General features: G+C 45.2%; 2 protein-coding genes across 2 annotated transcripts; both read right to left on the minus strand.

Moving 5' to 3' along the window:
- Positions 1-477: 477 nt before the first annotated feature.
- LOC104037899 (keratin, type II cytoskeletal 4) lies at positions 478-5,949 on the minus strand. Its single transcript, XM_009492108.2, has 9 exons — positions 5,491-5,949; positions 4,442-4,656; positions 4,052-4,112; positions 3,285-3,380; positions 2,524-2,688; positions 2,312-2,437; positions 1,823-2,043; positions 1,481-1,509; positions 478-956 (listed from the first exon to the last, which is right to left on the minus strand). The coding sequence occupies exons 1-9, from the start codon at positions 5,947-5,949 to the stop codon at positions 478-480; spliced, it is 1,851 nt and encodes a 616-aa protein (XP_009490383.2).
- A 5,736-nt stretch (positions 5,950-11,685) lies between these two features.
- On the minus strand, positions 11,686-18,387 carry LOC104037898 (keratin, type II cytoskeletal 7-like). Its single transcript, XM_075724862.1, is given in 15 exon segments — positions 11,686-11,752; positions 12,009-12,090; positions 12,214-12,242; positions 12,372-12,592; positions 13,299-13,424; positions 13,809-13,970; positions 14,271-14,366; positions 14,773-14,833; positions 15,024-15,038; positions 15,040-15,233; positions 15,890-16,077; positions 16,114-16,396; positions 16,398-16,441; positions 17,048-17,124; positions 18,089-18,387. Coding segments are annotated over 15 exon segments (1,944 nt in total).
- Positions 18,388-18,860: the final 473 nt, after the last annotated feature.

Below are 18,860 nucleotides of genomic sequence, written 5' to 3' on the forward strand. Positions count from 1 at the left end.
CACACAAAAAAAAAGGGGGGGGGGGGAGCATGCTCTTTGCAGTGCCTTCTGGGAAAGTTAAATCATCACTCTCTTTTCTGAAATGCTTTGGGAAGAGCTGGAAGGAAAAGAGTTGTCTTGCAAGGAAGAACGTTGTTAATGAATCTGCTCATTATGGGAAAAGCCAGAGAGAGAAGGCAGTGCAACAAGCAAACCCTTAAAGCTGTGATAATCTAGACAGTATAAACTCAGAGAAATAATACTGTGGTGAGCACCTGCTGGAGAAGCTTGCTAGATATGTCTTCAGGATTGGGGACTCTGAAAACATGACTTGGTGGGGTATATATCTGAAGCTAATAAATGTGGGAATGGGCTTGGTGACACATGTTGCTACTAGTGGGCAGAGAAACTATTCTGCATCATCTCAGTTGTAGGAACTGCACATCTAAGCGTTGCCCTCCAACGTTGCTGGCTGTGCCACCTCCTCAGCTGACGGCCCTATGGAACAACGCACGGGTCTCTGACAACCCCGTAGTTCCCCACCACGCCGTTGTTGCACGCCACAACTTCAGGGCTGTTGGCAACGACGACGGGAGAGCCCCCCAGCTGCCTGATGACACAGCCTTGGTTTCCAAAGCTGACCACCCCACCAGCTTGACAAGCCGCCATCCTAGCGTTCAAGCCCCCGTTTCCTGTGCTGATGACGGTGCGGGCTGGGTACCCCCCGCTCCGGGAGCTGAATCCCCCATTTTTGCAGTTGACCCCTCCGGCTTGGCAATACACCTCTGGGACACACTGCTTGGCCACCGAGCTAATGACTCTCTTGGGGTGGATCCCAGCACTCCGGGAGCTGAATCCTCCATTCTGGGAGCTGTGTCGTCCAGACCGTCTCCCCAGGGAGCCGTAGCCACACACAGCCCCATTTGCAGCCAGCATCCCGCAGTCATCGGCGATATTGTAGCCACTGCTGACCACAGCTGCAAGACAGTCCACAGGATTAATTGCTTAGAGAGGAAAACTGGAAGACTCTCACAAGGCATGTTGTTTCATGAGTGACAGAACCTATCAAACCTGATTTCCTCTAGATCTGTCCAAAGTGTCTGAGCCCCTGCTCCTTCCAGCTCCTCCCCCATGTCCCAACACATCCCCTCACAGATCCTCCCAGTTCCCACGTTGCTTCTCTGGCCGGTGGCATATTCTTTCCCAGGTTGACTGCACATCAGTGCATTGCCTGGTGGGTTCACCAGGACAGCTCAGTGTTGCCTCCAAGAATAGAAAAGGGCCATGAATTTGACCTTCCCTCTTCCATCCGAAAGCTGATTTTTTTCAAAATTCAGAGGTATTTGAGATTTCTGGGACTAAACCTTCAACATCAGCCTGGACTGAAATGGAAGAGGGAGGCAGAGGCAGAGGGAGCTGGGGCAGACAGATAATGCTGCTCCATAAACTGCCTTTCCTTAAATGAGAAACCCTCATGGCTGAAAATCTTCAGGTTACTTACACACGCTCACCGGGTTCCCCACACATATCCTGTTAGGGGAGAGAAGAGAAATGCACGTTAACCTATTAACTAGTTGCATGCACATCTAGAAACCTGACGTTACTCATAACTTCCAGCCATACATCCAGCCCACTTAATCCCTTGTTGTAATACGTCTGACTATCCCTAGGACAGGAACTGTTTTTGCTGGCACAAGGGTGGCCTGTATGGCCTCCAGCCATCTCTGCAGCCCCAGTTTCTCTGAGCCTTGGAGGATCCTGGAGCTGCAAAATTCACTTGGGAGCGGGAATCGTTCTGGCCTCTGGTATACAGGAGAAAAGGAACAAGATCTCTGTCACCCACCTGCTCTCTTCGCCCTCCAGTAGAGTCTTATATGTTGCAATCTCAATATCCAGGGCCAGCTTGACATTCAGCAGCTCCTGGTAATCCCGCAGCATGCAAGCCAGCTCATCCTTGGCCTTCTGGAGGGCATTCTGCAGCTCAACATGCTTCTCCCGGGCATCTTTCAAGGCACAATCCCCACGCTGTTCAACATCGCAGATGGAGGTTTGCAGGCAGGAGACCTGTCAAGAGGGGAGGATAACAGTGCAGGTGTCTTCGAGGCTTCATTTTCTAATTGCTAGACATTCTGGTTTTGGATTAATCCACAAACAGAGAAAAAAACCACCAGCACCCCTTCTCTCTATCCACTTTTCAACTATACACTTTCCAACTACAGCCTAGAGCAGGTCTTAAGTCTATTAAAGGCCAATGCGTCATCTTCCCCCATATCTGAGCTGTCCTCCAAGACATTGCCCTTTCTGGAAACATCGCCTCTGGGCCTCCTCCTACCTGCTTCTTCACGTTCTCCAGCTCACACTGCATTTTCTGTATCATCCGGGTTAGCTCTGAAATCTCACACTTGTTGCTTTGCAGATCGTCGCAATACTTGCCTCTCTTATCCTGAAGCTCCTGAAACTGGAACCAAGAAACAAGACAATCATTGGTTTTGACCTACAGCCTGTTAAGTTGCCAGGCAGACACCCAGGTTGCTTCTTACTCACCCTGGTTTGGTAGAAAGCATCAACTTCTTCTTTGCTCTTCTGAGCTATTTCTTGGTACCAGCATTCAACATTCTTGATGATGCTTTCCATGTCCAGGTCTCGGTTGTTGTCCATTTTCACGATGACCGAAGTGTCACATAGCTGGCGATCTACCTGAGCTCGTTCCTACAGGTTGGGGAATGGCTTAGTCAGCTGTTAGCAATTCTCAGACTTTGTAGTGAAGGAAGGGCTGGGACAAAGAGCCACACTGCTCAGCTGATGGATGCAACAAGTCAAGAAATGTCCCTCAGGTTGGCTCAGCAGAAAATCCTCCCTGCTGGATGCGTTGCCACATGTCAGCTGCTGACCTACATGCTGACCTGCAGCAATTCTACCCACATCAAGGGCAAGGAACTTGAGTGACTTAACCCTTGGTATCCTGTCATCTTCAGCTGCTTTACTGATGTTAATGACAGGATTAAGCTGGGAGTTTCTTTAGCTCTAATCAGACAACTGCAATCCGGAGTAACTAGACAGACGCATCTCAGAGCTAGAGTTAGGACACAGCCAATTCATACCTGGAGCTGCATTAAGAAAGGGGGAACCACCCTAATTCCAGCATAATCGTGTTAATATTATATCAACCTTGTACTTCCGTGCTTTCAAGTGTTCAGGGCTTGGGATGAGACATGTCCAAGAGGGGTTTCACGCTGTAGAAATTTGGAGCACCTGAAGGATGAGACAGCACCACCAGACTCCTTGGATGGACCAGAGAAACTCACCTCCTCAAACACACATTTCAACAACTCCAACTGCCTTCTTAACAGATCCACCTTCACCTCCAGCTCTTCCTTGTTCAAAAAGATACAGTCTGCATCCTGAAAGAGAGGAGACATGTTCCAGCCCAATCTCGCTGAAAACACTGGAGAAACACACAGCAGACAGAGGCAGCGCCAATAGAACAGAAACGTGTTTCAACACGATTTCAAGAGCAGAAAGGTGTGAGAGGATGAGTCAAGATGCCCTGGTGTCTCCTAAAGGAAAACAAAACCATTCCAACGTGACTTACAGGGATTAGTTTATTTATTACTTAGGACCTAGCTACAAACTCAGAATTGACTAATGGGTATTTAAACATATTTTTTTAATATTGTTCAAATGATTTCTGCTTTTCTGATGTCCAAGTATAAAGGATGTGAAGAGACTGTCAGAAAATAACCAGCGTCTTAGACACCAGGTATTCCAGTGTGACCTCTCCCACCCCGTCCCCCTTCCACAAATACACCCTCCCATTACACTTCAAGTATGTGCTTGGGGTAACAAAAGTATTGCTGTACTGCTGATGATGTAAGCTTTGAGGATACATTATTTTCACTTTCTGTTTGCACTTGCCTCTTTTTCTGACCCTGTGCCACTTTACCGGCCTCCCTCCTTCTGCTCATTATAACATTTTTGCTGGGCATTTGCTAATAATGCACTATTTCAGCTAAGATTTACACCAAATAAACCTATTGCAGGTATAATGATTCATGTATTTTGAGCTTCTCACCTTTTTGAGTGCCACAAACTCATTCTCCACAGTTGTACGCCTGTTGATTTCCTCTTCATATCTGTTGGAAAAGGAGAAGAAAAGGGCTGAGCCAAGCAATACTGTCAGACACAGAGACATTAACCATCAGGTATAAATAACAACCTTCGCTTGCTCAGAGACTGCCATCAGGCACTGTAAGATCAGTGCCTGGAGACCAAACATTAGACCATCCCAAGATGAGAAGCTTCTTCATGAACAACAACATTAACAATGCAAAGAGTTTGCAAGTGAGACAGAAGAATGTGACATCCCCAAAGGGGATGTGCCACATGTCTGGGAGATGTTGCCTGAGATGAACCAGAGGAGAAGTGAAATGCCAACAGCTAGAGGAGACGTGAAGGTCCTTACTTGCACTTGAACTCCTCCACCAGCTGGCTTGTGGCACACTCTTCGCTGCCCAGTTTTTGCTTTTCACATAGCAAGCAGTCCAGGCGCTTCCGCAGGTCGCAGATGTAATTCTCAAAGTACAGTTCAAGGTTTTTCCCTTTCTTTGGTAGGACATATTGCTGCAGGAGGCCCCACTTGGTCTCCAGCACTTTGTTCTGCTGCTCCAGGAATCGCACCTGCAGGCCAGAAGTTAGCAATTCTTCAACTAAAGAGATAAATGCAATAACTCGATACCTGGTTTAACTGTCTGCTCTCATTGTGAAACTGCAGGTGTAAGAATAGGATTTTCAGGAAGTGAGAGGTGATATGCCATGATGATCATAAAATTATTTGCCCTTATTTAGAAATCTAAGTCACATGTCTAAATTATTTAGAAATCTAAAAGTCACATGTCTAAATCTGCCTTTCTCACCAATAAATAGAAGTAAAGCTCCTCTGGATGGTGCCTCTGATGTATTTTAGGATGAGATTGAGTCCCCAGAGGATGGAACCTGTTTGTCTCTTCTTTTTCTACAAAGGGATCCTAAAGTGACAGCCCAGACTTAGATATCTAAAGTTTAGGTGCCTGAATCAAGATTAACCTCCTTTGCCTTCAGGAATGTTTTTGGAACAGTTGCTATATTTAAAGACAAAGCAGAGAAAAGGGTCTAATACAGGACAGAAAGATGAGCCCGTCAGGGCTGTAACTTCCAGCTGAGCTGGAACAAGGCTGCAATGAGAAATCCAGCCTTGAACTGAGGCCATCCAGAGAGGAGACACCTGCGAGGAAGTCCAGTGCTCCTGTGGCCACGATACAAACACCATCAAATACTAGGACCAGTATGTGGCTGGAAGGAGCCCTTCCCCATATTGACAATCTCACCCTGAACCAACAGCTCTGTGGGAATCTGGACCCTTGCATGGACCCAGCTCAGTGATTCAGGGCACAAGCTGGACTGGGGTTTTGGAGGAGGTTGGTTGCGTTTTATTTTTCTCAAAGAAGTGCAAGTATGGAGCAGGTTTGCACTCACCTTGTCGATGAAGCAGGCAAATTGGGTGTTGAGGGTCTTGATCTGTTCCTTCTCCTGACAGCGTATTTCATGTTCCAGCGGGTCGACCCCAACACAGAGGGGTTTCAGAAGCCGTTCATCAATGCAGATACCTTGGATGCCGTCAGCCTTGCGATCGGGGTAACCTCTCATGATACTGTATCCCCTGGGGCCACAAAGGCCAACCCTTCCTCCAACATTACCGTAGCCTACGCCGCCGAAGCCGAACTCTCCAAAACATCCGGTACCGCAGACCCCGTTCACGTAGGAAATTCTCCTGTTTCCACCCAGGTTGCAGACGCTCCTGCTGCTATAGGCACCAGCTCCGCATCGGACAGGCTGACAGGCGGAGGCGGCGTAGCTTCGACCACAAATCTCTGAAGCTGAACTGAAGCCTCTTCGTCCCAGGACAGATCTCACTGTAGGTGCCTGTCTGCTCATCGTGGCTTATTGGAAGGTGGAATATGAAAGTTTAGGGGAAGCTCTTCTGCAGGAGAGGAACAGAGATCCCGCTGAAGTGACACAGTGATGCTACCCCTTATATACATTTGGGAAACTGGCCTTGATAGGATCAGGACATTAATTTAAAGCGCTTAAGGGTTTGGTTTGCCTGGCAGCAATAAATGCTCCTCAAAATGCAAAACAGCCCAGCAAATACTAACTACTGAGGAAATAAAAAGGAATCTAAAAGTGCTCTGTTTGCAAGTTAGCTTAGAATATATTACGGTTTGAAGTGCTCCCCTAACTTACGCTAATTATAGTTTAGCAAACATTTTTGAAGAAACTCTTTGTGATTTGTTTGCAGTGTGTCGTTTGGGGTTTTGTGTCTCATGGGGTTTTGTGTATGATGGCATGTTTTGCAGACTTGCACTTTGTGGGGGTAATTTCACAATCTCTCCTTTTTTCTCTCACCAGGCTTGTTTTGGGTGCGGAAAAGTAACAAAACAAAAAAAAAAAAAAAAAAAGTCAACCATGGAAAAACACCACGGAAGTCATGTTGTGATGGATAGATCATCTCTGTGCCTGAAACACCAACAAATTCACTGAGTTATGGGTCTGGATTCATATGAAAGGACTCAAAATGCCCCCCAAAAACATTCCCATGCCGCATTTCACACTGACCTTCCCTTACCACATAAAACACCACCAAAACAGAGCAGGTTGCATCCAGAAACTGAGGCATATTTCAGTTTTCTTACTAGGTTTATGTTCTACGCAGTCAGTGACATTTTCACTTGAGCAATGCTACAAACTCTTAACCTGAAGTATGTTTGACACAGTTGAATCCTTGGCCCTCGCTATATTGGAGCTTCCACCAATCTGGATGTCAGAGACCTTTTTGACTCATCTTCTGGTAGTCTCTACAGGGAACAAAAAAGGAACAGTAGCACATTTTAGCCTGGTGAGATCCACCTCATTCAAGAAGCAACAGCTAAAATGCGGGTGACTTTGCCAGACACGTCCTTGACACTCGGTGGAGATACACCTCCGAGAGAGACAACAGCCCCTGGGCCCATGCTTAGGGGAACTGGGGTGATTCACTCGCCGCAGGCACTGGTCTTTCTCCATCAACAGAGGAAGTCTTAATAAGTAGATTAGACTGGACACCAGAGATGGCTTTGACTCACATTGGCAAGATGAATCTCCTGATCACCAGCCCAGGGTGGTGAGACAGTGAACCTATCTGCCAGCCATCTCAGGGCCTTCTCCAAACTGACATTTGGCAAAACAATAGGGCTCTTTCAGCTCTTTGAGAGTAAAGTGTTGGGGAGAAAAAGAGACATTATAGTGCAAACAACTAAATGCCCTCAGCCCTTCCTAACTGAAGGGGAGCGACACTTGGAGAAGTCTGCATGTTATACATACAACATGACAGTACCTGGAGACACCCGGTAGCTGTGTTCCTTCATCCTCATTAACTCCCTCCGAAAACATTTTCCAGGAGTTAGGATCAGGCAGTGCTAATGGTAAAAACAATGCTAAACCTCCTTAAAACATTAAACCGTCTAGTATCAAGTCCTTAAAAAGAAGACACACACACCGAAACCATAGGACGTGACTGGAGCACCAAGATTCACAAGGCTATTAATTGAACGTGTAATTGCAACTTACGTGAGTTTGAGGGGCTGGTGGTATAAATTAGTTGCGTAAACTGATACTTTTGCCTTAGACAAATGGGATAATTCAACATATTTACAGCATGACTTTCAGATTACACCTTTGTTTATAGTAGTTTATACTGTTCACAGTTTATACGGGGTTGCCAGCACAATTGGTAATATCAGTTAAAACAAATATTAAAGACTTCAAGCTAAAGCTTGTGAATTCCCAGATCCTTTAAATTCTAAACAAAGATTTATCAGAAGCAAAATACATATTTGAATCCTGAGAAGAGTACAAAAGCCAATTGTTACAAGCTCTGTATAGGAAAACTGCATCCTGGACCAGAAGTCAAACTGAAGGCTGGTGTGCCACTGCTCCCTTTCTGCACCCCATTATACACGTCGGCTGTGTGGGAGACACCTGGAACGTATCATAGACTGCAATTAAACGTCTGTGAACCAACTGGCTGCAGCAGCCCCAGTTCCAAAACACCTCACCAGAGCCACTGGCTTCCTGATAGGTAAGAGATTTTGGGCATAAGTTGCCCAGTATTGGGTAAAATTTCTGTGTTAGCCAATCCCTGTTGTTGCTCCTGAATCTCAGTGAGAAGGCAGCTATGCAGAAGGTTCATTTAATGTCTTTCAGGTCTTTCCAAAGAACAACGAGTGTTTCGCCTGTTCAGTACCTAAGATCTCAGGAATCAACAATTTGTTATTGTGAGTATGGACATGGGAAATGGGAGAGTACTCTGAAGCAAAAATTGCATCTTTTTGACTCAAAAAAATGGAAGGGAAGGACTGAGGAAGCAAAAAAGGAAAATATTTTGATGAGGGATTGAATGAGTCATTTTGACAACTTGCAATCTCTCCCTTTGTCAGCATTCTTCTCCCTGAATGTGGTGCTGAAAATGGAATTCATTATAAGAACATGTGAAGTTCACTAACTTGTTTGCTGCCTCTGGAGATGAATCCAAACTAGCTCTTAAAATATGTTTTATGCGATAGTCTCAAAGAGCCATGCTCCATCTCTGTAATTATCCACAGCCATAGAAAACTCATTGCATTCAGATAGGACAATGGCAATAACCTACCTGTGCTAACAGCATTTGATAAATGTAAGATTGGGTCGTAACATGTATTCTTTACACACTGTTTCATGGACTGTATAGACTCTTGTCCATGTCATTGAAGAGATGTTAAAGAACTGATTTGATTAGAGCAGCCTCATTCCCTTGTATCTTAAACCCAAAGCTGTCCAAGGGAATTCAATCTGGTAATGTATTTTTTCCTCTCATTAACCTACATCTTCTGTATGTTAGAAGTTGAGGCTGGGATTTTCAAAGGATGTTCCTCATAAAATTCATCAAACACTGGGCCTGGGTGCACCTTCCTCCCTACTTCAGCCATCAAACTAGCCATGTATTCTAATTTTGTCTTTGAGACTCCGTCTATAGCTAATGGAAAGAGATAGGCATCTCCAGACGGTGATTCATTGCATCCTAAAATAGGCAGCTAAGGCAGGTGGGAGGAATCCACCTCTGGAGGTACTTACCTCTCTTATTGACTACCAGAGGCAGTCTAGACAACCAGACAACTAGAGCAGGCGCCCCACTTCTGGACGGTTAAAGTTAGGTGAAATTAGTCCCACCCTTTGGGCACCAAATTTCTTTAGCACCTTTGAAGTCTTAATGAGAGTACACAACATCACATGCTCTCTAGATTTGCCCGGTTCCTGATGTATGCATATATCATATCTCCGTGCGGTGATTAGTGCCTGTAAAGCTGAGGCTTGCAACAAAGCAAAGGATTGTTTTGATCTTTTTCATGTTGATGTCTTCCTCCCACAGAATTGCACAGTGGAAATGAATGTGGGATGTATGGGAATCCAGGCCCCTGAACGGGATGGCATCCCACTGCCTGTTAAAGCAAAAAGATTAGGAAAAAAATTAGGGGAAAAAGATTAGGGGAAAAAAATACTGCAGTTGTTATTAGGTTACAGCAACTTCCCTATAAACCTACAGGAGCTCTTACCCCTTCCAGTTTAAGCTGTTTTCTTGGGCAGAAGAGATTCTCTGAGCCATACAGAAGGAATTGCCCATGGAAGTTGGGTCAGGTCCTCCTGGGAAGAATATTCAGCCGGCAGGAGATAAGCTCTTCCTTTTGTTATGCTGAAGCCCTAGTGCCCAAGCCCACGTTTGATTTGATTTGGTTTGGTTTGTGCAGCTTTGTGATGTACTGCTGAATGTCTGAAGAAACACCCGGCTGGTTCATGAAGCGCTGATGTTCAGAGAGACTGGTCGCAGGTTTAAAGTAAAGCACTCGCTAATTTAACTTATCAGGTCTGGAAATGATGGCAGGGGGGAGTTTGGAGGTGAGAAAGCAACGCTAATTCTGTGTCATTTCCCTGACTTATTCTTCTTTTGCATAAAAAGTGACAGGATCATCTATTTTCAATGGGAACACCATAACCTTTATGAGATACTTAAACCCCTCATAATGAATATTTATGGATCCTCGGTTGTTCTTTTCTTGTCAAATCTTTCTTGTGGTTTTCTTCATTAAAGATTGTGACTGTTTTCTTTTGTGCTCCTCATATTTGATTGGGAAATAGCTTCCTATCACAGGAGAATTATGGGGGGGAGAGAAAGGTCTTCCAGTTCTGAATCACGGTAATTGCTGTGGATAGGAAAGACCTCCCCTCTAGATTCCCCCTTTTGTAAAACATGTATCTGTCCAACTTGCCTCTGTATGGCTCATTTCTTTGTTCTGCTTGTTGGCTTTCATCACTTTAATCGTAAAACACTTCAGTCATTTGTGGTTGATTTACGTTCCTAATTTGTTGGCTTCTTTTTTTAATCTGCTCAAATGTACAATAAAATATCTCCCTTTGATCTGCTTTGAAATCCTAAACTGGTAGTTGTAGGATTTCTAAAATGATGCTGAAAAAAGCAACCAAGCACATTCCTGAGTTTTTTCCTATAAAGACCCTATTGCATCAGATTTTGAGTAGGTATAAAATGTGTTTTATTGTGACACCTCCATGGTAGACACGCTATAAAAATGCAAAGAGACTGAGATGACTTCTCTATGCATCTTAAAACACCCATTGAGTAGCACTGGGTAGGAGCCAAATTTGGTGCAAATCAGCATGAATAAGCTGGCTTTTAAATCCTTTTAAAGGATTCCATAATTTACACCAACCAAAGACTGGCTCTATATGACACTCTCTGGGCAGCCTTGCCACCTCTGCTTAAGTGTTAAGACTTCTCATCAGCAGATATGTGTTGTCCACTTTAGGAATAGGGCATTTCTGTATTCTTGGGAAATACTGAAAACCATGTGGCGACACATTTGTTCTCCATGCGCTTTATTGGAAAAAGAGCAAAAAGTTTAAAGGTCTTGAGTCATAAAGATAGAAGCGAGGGTGCTGTAATTTATGCATATGTCAGGACACCAAGCAAGGAAGCTAGTAGGAGTACAAGCGACATAATTACTCTTTGCTGAACTACAGAGGGTGAAATGTGTTTTTTTGAGTTGAGATTTCCTTTATGACTTGCCTGCCTGCATATGGATGACCAAACTGCTCCAAGACAGCAAACAAAGAACATCACTGGGGTTCTGCCCCTCCTCTCCGTGACCCGGTGTGTCTCACTACTACAACTCCACTGACTTGCCTAAAATTACATCAGATAGACTTTGATGAAATGGTGAGTCCTAGAGAGCTCATTTCTAGAAGTACTTCCCAGAGCACTTCCCAGAGGGAAAGGATTCTGAATTAAATATCATAACTTGTTTCATGGATAGCAAAGTCTTAATCGGGGAAAAAAAAGAAGGCTGGTGGGAAGCAGGAATTGAGTGATAATGATAAGTGCCCCAACACAACCACCAGTCCTTTAAAGAAACAGCATAAATCAAAAGGAGTATGTTTTAAGTGTCCCTTTTTTGATGTGATCCCAGTTGGAGTTTCTCTGATGTGGTTTCATGATGCTACAATGTGCTTGTACCCAGTACGCCTCTTCCTCGTGTGTGAGGTGGTGTTGAGGATATTTTTACCGCTGAAAGTGGAACAGGGCTTTCATTTTTCTACTTTAGGTCTTACGGCCTGGTTGTCCTGACTCTCACAGCTGATGATCTGGGTGTTCCTGGGGCACGGAGGTCCAGTTGAAATCCTTACCCCTGGCCAACTCACTGCAGAGTCCACCAGTGCCCAGAGGGGCTAAGCTCTGGCACGAATGGCCCACACCGCCGGCCCTAAATTCTTCACTCCTAGGGACGCAGCTGGGAGCACCAGGGATATACTGCCTGCCTACAGAGCTGGCAACACTTCTGGAGGTGAATCCTCTGTGGCAGGCACCAGCGTCTTTGGGTAGGGATGCTCTACCAGTGCTACAGGAGGACCTGCAGCTTCTGGACAGTCTACCAGATCCACATCCCAAGTTGGCTTCACAGCCAGAGATGGTGTTGCAGGGGGTGGTGATCACTGTCGTGGGAAAACACAAGCTGAATCACTCATGGGGAGGACACAGCCTTCGTCCTCCCCCTGCAAACCAGAACTAGTTTGTTTAATGTTGTAAGGAAAATAGACAACCTTGAGCTTACTTACACAGTCTTACAGGGCTCCCAAGGCATATCCTGAAGGAGAAGAAGGTCACAAGGTTATCCATCACGTAACTAGCATTTCTAGGATTTTCCAGCCTCCTTGTCTCTGTTGAAGAGTCCAAGAACTGAACACTGCCCACACATGGTTGTAGTGGTACCCACCTGCTCTCTTCGCCCTCCAGTAGAGTCTTATATGTTGCAATCTCAATATCCAGGGCCAGCTTGACATTCAGCAGCTCCTGGTAATCCCGCAGCATGCAAGCCAGCTCATCCATGGCCTTCTGGAGGGCATTCTGCGGCTCAGCGTGCTTCTCCCGGGCATCTTTCAAGGCACAATCCCCACGCTGCTCAGTATCACAAACTGATGTTTGCAGAGAGGAGACCTGTCAGAGGAGACACAAGAAGTCCTTCCTTCCCTGTCCTCTTTCTTGCCATACTCACCTTTGAAAGAGAAATTCTCGCTTCTTTTGAGAGTCCCAAATTGGGAAGTACTGAGGTTGTTTTTAGGAAGGCAAATGTTTCCAAAATCAAATATCAGTTCTGAAATACTACAGAAAGGCTGGACATGTCCCTGTACTGCCAGACTCTGTTTAAGCCTTGTTTTGAGGATATGAATACTTTGTTCTAATTTGAACTAATAATTAAGGTTTTCTATTACTTCCCGTTATAAACTATATAATGAATTAGATGGTCTGAAAATTATACCAGTTTCTATGGGTGCTGAATTGCTGGTGAGTCATAATTCTACCCTACTTACTGGATGCTTTGAACCTATGTCAGAAGTATTGTCTCCTGCCACAATTCTTGCTGGAGCAATTTTAGCAATTTTCCAAGTGGCTGTAGCTAATCCAACGATCTGATTTGGTGCAATTAGTTCTTTGCGATAATCAAAATAATCCAGTAGAAAATAGGCCAGCAGATAATTATTCCTCCCTGCTCAGCACTGGTGAGATCTCCTCTAGGCCAGTGGAGCCCGTGTGAGGCAATGCTCTTCAATAAAGACAAAAGAAATGCCACAGAGATGTAGAAAACATGACTTGGGATCTCTTCTCCTAGAGAGAACCAGAGAGTTAATATGATCCATTGTACCTGCTTCTTCATATTTTCAAGGTCACACTGCCTTCTCTGGATCTCAAAACTCAGCTCTTCAGTCTCTTGCTGGTGGGACTTCAGTTCATTGCAATGTCTCCCCTCTGCCTCCTCAAGCTCTTGACACTGATTGTAGGAAAAGAGAGAGGTGGCAATTAACACAGGCAGTGTATGTAACATAGGAGCCTTTTTTCTGTTTCCAAAGTGAATTAAACTAGCTTTAGAAAAGTCTTTGCAGCTCCTGAGACTTTCAGCAGCAAATGGAGCTTTCCTCCTTTAGCTCTCAGTGTTCAACTTACTACAACCTCCCCATTCCCAGCATGACTGATTCCTGCACTGTACCTGGTTTAGGTATGTTCTCCTGACTTTGAGACCCCATCCGGTTTAGCAGAATGGAAAATTAGGTGCAGAAGTTACATAGTAAAGACAGAAAGAAAAAAATCCCACCTTTCCACTGCTACTTTTGACAGTGAGAGAATTAAGGATATGTTCATGGATGCTATAACTTACCCTAGTTCCGTACAACGCATCCGGCTCTGCCTTGCTTTTCTGAGCCATGTCCTCATACCAGCACTCAACACTCCTGAGGATGCCCTCCATGTCCAGGCCTCGGCTGCTGTCTATTTTCACAACAGAGGTGTCACAGGGACTTCTCTCCAGCTCAGCAATTTCCTAGAAGCCACGTGAAGTGGAAGTGAGCTGTCCCTGGATTTCTTATCTCACACTCCAGTAGAAGTAACACCACCACTGAGAGTTTGTCCTGAGCCACAACCCAGGAGTTGAGACTGGATTTGGTCACACATGCAGCTTGGGCGGGGGGGGGAGATCTCAAAGTCTTCCTTATCTGGGATTCCCATTGCCTCCTGTAGAGAGCTTGATGGATTGGTTTAATCAGGCCTGAATCAATGTAAACAAGGAGCAGCTGGTAGGAATAGCTGCCATCAAGCAAGGTTGGGACAGGAGCGTCCATACCTGAGCAGAAGCACATTTCAGGAACTCTATCTCCTGCTTTAGGGTTTCCAGCTTTGCTTCCAGCTCTGTCTTGGTCAGATAGACACAGTCTGCATCCTAAAAGAGTTCCCAGCCATTTAGACATCAAAATAGTGCCTATACAGAGACCTAAGGCAATTTCATTATATTTTTAGAGTAAGAATTTTTTTTTAGGAAATGTAGTTGGGAAGCTCAGATACCCCCAGAACAGCAACAGCTGAGGGATCCCAAAAGCATGTACAATATCACTGAGTTCTCGCTTGAAAAACATCATGGTTTGGGCGTTAGGACTAGCAAGCTGTCTGTTTGAAATTAAATATATTTTCTATGCAGAGGTTTAATGCTCTCCAGCAATACTCTGCATCCATACATGTCCCATGACTTTTAACATTCTCAAGATCTGACCCTTGCCTTGCAAGAAGCAGATGAGAGGAAAGTCCTTGGATCTCTGCATCCAGCCCTTCCATTCATCCATGTTCCTTACCTTCTTCAGTAACACAAACTCGTTCTCGGCAGCTGTGCGTCTGTTCACTTCCTGCTCGTATCTGTTAGGGAAGAGACTGGTTGCTGGGTCATTCTGAGACTGGAGACCTTGTTTGTCTGGGTATTTAGAGGTCAGGATCCTTTTGGATCTCAGCTTTTTGGACCTCAGAGAGAAGTCTATTGATACGGACAAAAATAAGGGTCCCAAGCTGTTTGAATTCACTGCCCTGTGGATGGTTTCTGCTCACTCACTTGCATCTGAACTCTAACGAGCTTCTCCATGTCATCCAGCTCAGGCTCCATCTGCCCCCTCTTGTGCAGCAATGAGTCCAGCCGCCTCTCCAGGCTGCAAATGAAGTTGTCAAAGACATGCTTGATGTTCTTCTGGGATGGCAGGACCTTCTTTTGGAGGAGGTCCCGTTTGGTGGCCAACACCCTGTTCTGCTGCTCCAGATGCTGTACCTGCATTCAGAAAGCAAAACCACCTTCTTCAGGTGCATGCTTAGATGCACTGTATGGGGACCAGATGAATGTGGAGGGAACAAGGCATCTTCTTTTCTGAGTCAGTGCTCCAGGGGCTCATTATGGTTTGAAGGAGACAAGAGGACGAAAGAGGGACACTGTGATCTTCATAATCCAAGAATCCTAGAGTATACTGGGTGTGATGCTCTCCTGTTTTCGAAGGAAGCCCTAGACAGCACAGCCTTTGTGGCAGCTACAGAAACCATGGAATATTTAAATAGATCTGCATATCAATGGGCTGATAATGGAAAACATCATTTATCAACAGGAGACAATGCAACTTTACAAGGTCTGCCTGCACAGAGAGAAGTCAACAGTGCAGAAGCTCAGTAAGATACCTTGGAGAAACAGCTCCCTTCTGCTATTAATAATAAAAACAGATGCAGCTTATGAAAGCACACAAATAGCCAGATTAAAATAACATTATCAGCTAGATCTGCACTTGCAGCTTATGGTGCTAGAGCCATGCATGCTAAAACCAGCACAAGGCTCATGTAATAGAGTGAGAGAAAGAGAGGGATCAAAGACCTGAGCACAAGAAGGTTTTCTTCACGCTTGAACCTCATCATTCCTTTAAGTCTTGCCTCAGCTCTCACCTTGTTAATCAAAGAGGCAAACCGGTTATTGAGGCTTTTCATCTGCTCGCTCTCCTGCTTTTGGCTGTGCTGGATTTCAGGGTCGGTCTTCACATCAAGAGGCTGCAGCAGGCTCTCATTGATACGCACCACATGAATACCTTCACTTTTGCAGCTCCTGCTGTGGAAGCCTACCCCACAACTCCCACCTTCACTGTTGGCATGGATGTCCCTGCACCTCCAACCTCCACAGATTCCCTGTGCAAGCCTTCGGCCAGAAGAAAGCTGTTTACACCCATCTGTGTTTTGGAGGCTTTGGCTGCTGTGGCTCCCGGCTCCATATCCTCTTCCAAATAGTGCAGCAGAGGGGAAAGCACTACTTCGGCAGCAGCTCATGCCACTCATAGCAGATGATGATAAGAACCTTATTCCACGAAGAGACCTTCCAGCTGACAGCTGCTGGCTCGTGCTGGCAGATGTGATGGAGAAGAGGATGCTGGAGGACAGCAGAGCTTGCAGCTCAAAAAGGTGCCCCTCTTCTCTGACAACCCTGAGCGCCTCCTTTATACACATCTCAGAAGTGGGGCTTGGTTGATGCAGATGAATAATTTGGGGTTTCCTTGGGGTTTGCCTTGCCTGGCAGCAATTCATAGGTTTAAATATGCAAAACAATACCTAACACCGAACATTTGTGAAATCCTATGGAATTTTACTGTTTTAAAATCACTTTGCTTGCATACTCAGCTTGAAGGATCCCATGGGCCGGGTTTTGTGAGGAGTCTTCTTTTGTTTTAGTTCGTCCTCCTTCCTTACATTAATTACAGGTTAGCAAATGGCCTTAAGAGTATCTTCCTTTGTCAAGGACAAGCTGTAAAGAAATGTTCTGTTGAACAGCAAATTATAAGTAATTTTTGCAGTTCTGTTCTTTTCATAGTCACTCCTTTCACAAAGGACAGTATGAATCCATGAGGCACAGCCAGAGGCAGCCCAGTGCTTGGAAGCTGGGAACCATAGTGTGGACTGGCCACGCAAATTTTGCACAAGAGTGCAAAATACTTCTTTTTTATAAATAGCCCTCCGCACACCATCCTCAGTTAAAGACCATAACTTACTGGGCAGGACTCATCTCCTCTAATTCTTGGTGCTAGGTCTGTGCTGAGACAGGCATGTCTGAGATACTGCTCTCCAGAGAGCCTTCCTCTTCTTCACTGAGTCCAAGAAAGTCTAAAGTGACCAGCTCAGACTTGGATGCCCAACTTTTAGAAGAATAAATTAGCATAGCTATATCTTCTCATTAAGTTTTCAGCTCTGATTGTGTAAACACACCGAAAAATGAGACTTGCGTGGAGAAGACAGTAAATAGCCTAGAAAATAGGAAGTTCAACCACAAGGCTGTTAACTGGATGCTTGTTAATCACTTAATTGGAAACAGCGGTAGGCTTGGCCTTGGTGGGCAGACTATGAATGCACCAGCAACCAGTATCCTGCAAAAATACCTTATTAATACAGCTGCTGTATGGCTACTCTCTGTTACTATCCTTTATATTTGAGCTTGTAATTAAAACCCTTGGGATACCTCAAGCAAAACAAAAAAGATTTATTAGAGTCGCTTGACAGATGGGGAAAAAAAGGCTGATAAGTTTAATATATTTGCTGAGAGCCTTACAATACCTCAGAGGTGCAGCCAACATTACATCTCTGTCCTCGTGGCTTCCTGCCAAAGCCTGTTTCAAAACAGAAAGGTGAAGGTTTCGTTTCAGATGATTTGAAATAAATGGTTTTCCCCTGCTATTGTGCCATACTAATCCTTAGCTTTTTCAACGGGCTCAAACCTTGGTCAGGTTTTTTGGCAATTAAACATTTAAGCATTTTAAATTCCCAAGAAATTTGATAGTATTTCACTTGTTCATTTCTTTCCTTGCTTTTGCAGGAATTTTTTGGTTTTGGTTTTTTTTTCCACTGGGCTCACTGGAGGGCTTTTTCACCACCTTTCGCAAGAAGGCTGACGAAAAACAAAACTGGTTACCAGAAACCTTGCTGGTATTCTGTCTCCAAGAGCAGCTGATGCCAAAGGTTTTCTTGTGCCTCATTATTTGCAAATGTTCTGCACTGGAACATCCTGCCCTTAGCCCAGCAAGAGAAATAATTGATGGTATGAAGTAGCTGGAAAGACAACTAGCTTAATTGCAGGTTCTTGACAGCACTATCAATTACACCTACACAGCGAAGAGCAGGAATGATTGAAGTCCTGGGTGTTTCACTTGGCTGCTTAAATACAGGAAGAGTCCGTGGCAATCCCAGCTGGAAGAGCAGGATTGGAGCCCAGGAGGAGGGCACTTGGCCTGGAGCTGCGCTGACTCAGTCTTCATTTTGTGCTTCCAGTTTGTCTCTCCTTGGTCTCCCACTGAATCCCACTGCTGTATCTGCATGGCCCTGGTGATGAGGTGCCATGATGCTTGATGGTCCTCCTGCACCTCCTGAGCTGGGCTCGGTGATCTCATGGCGCTCTGCCTGGCCATGCTGCTAGCAAGGAGAGTTTGGCTCCTTTCAAGCAAGAAAGAGTTGGCTCAGAGTTTCTGTTTTCTTGCTGTGGTTAGAGCCTACAGGGTCATGGACAGTTTCAAAAGTTTTCCTCCCATAGATACACTTTGATAAGCAAAACTTCTGAACTTGGGTTTTCACACCCCCAGACATAGCAAAAGGTTCATCCATCCAGATCAGCCTCACCTCTGACTGTGAGCCTAGATGTTCCTTGATGACCCTGAGTCCCCAGAAGGCAGATGATGCCACCTGATGCAACCCGTGGGCTGTTCTCAATTGCCCAGCTCAGGCTGTAGTTTGGAGGACCACAAGGTCAGCTCTGCTTTTCTCTCCCACCTTCATCTCATCCCACCCAACTTGCTGCAGGAGGCAAAGTTTTTGTGTGTCATTTGACAGTGGAGAGTCTCTAGGTGTAAAATACACCAGACCTTCTCCACTTGTTGATGGAACT

The sequence above is a fragment of the Pelecanus crispus genome, chromosome 26, assembly GCF_030463565.1.
Source record: "Pelecanus crispus isolate bPelCri1 chromosome 26, bPelCri1.pri, whole genome shotgun sequence".
In the NCBI taxonomy this organism is placed as follows: Eukaryota; Metazoa; Chordata; class Aves; order Pelecaniformes; family Pelecanidae; genus Pelecanus; species Pelecanus crispus.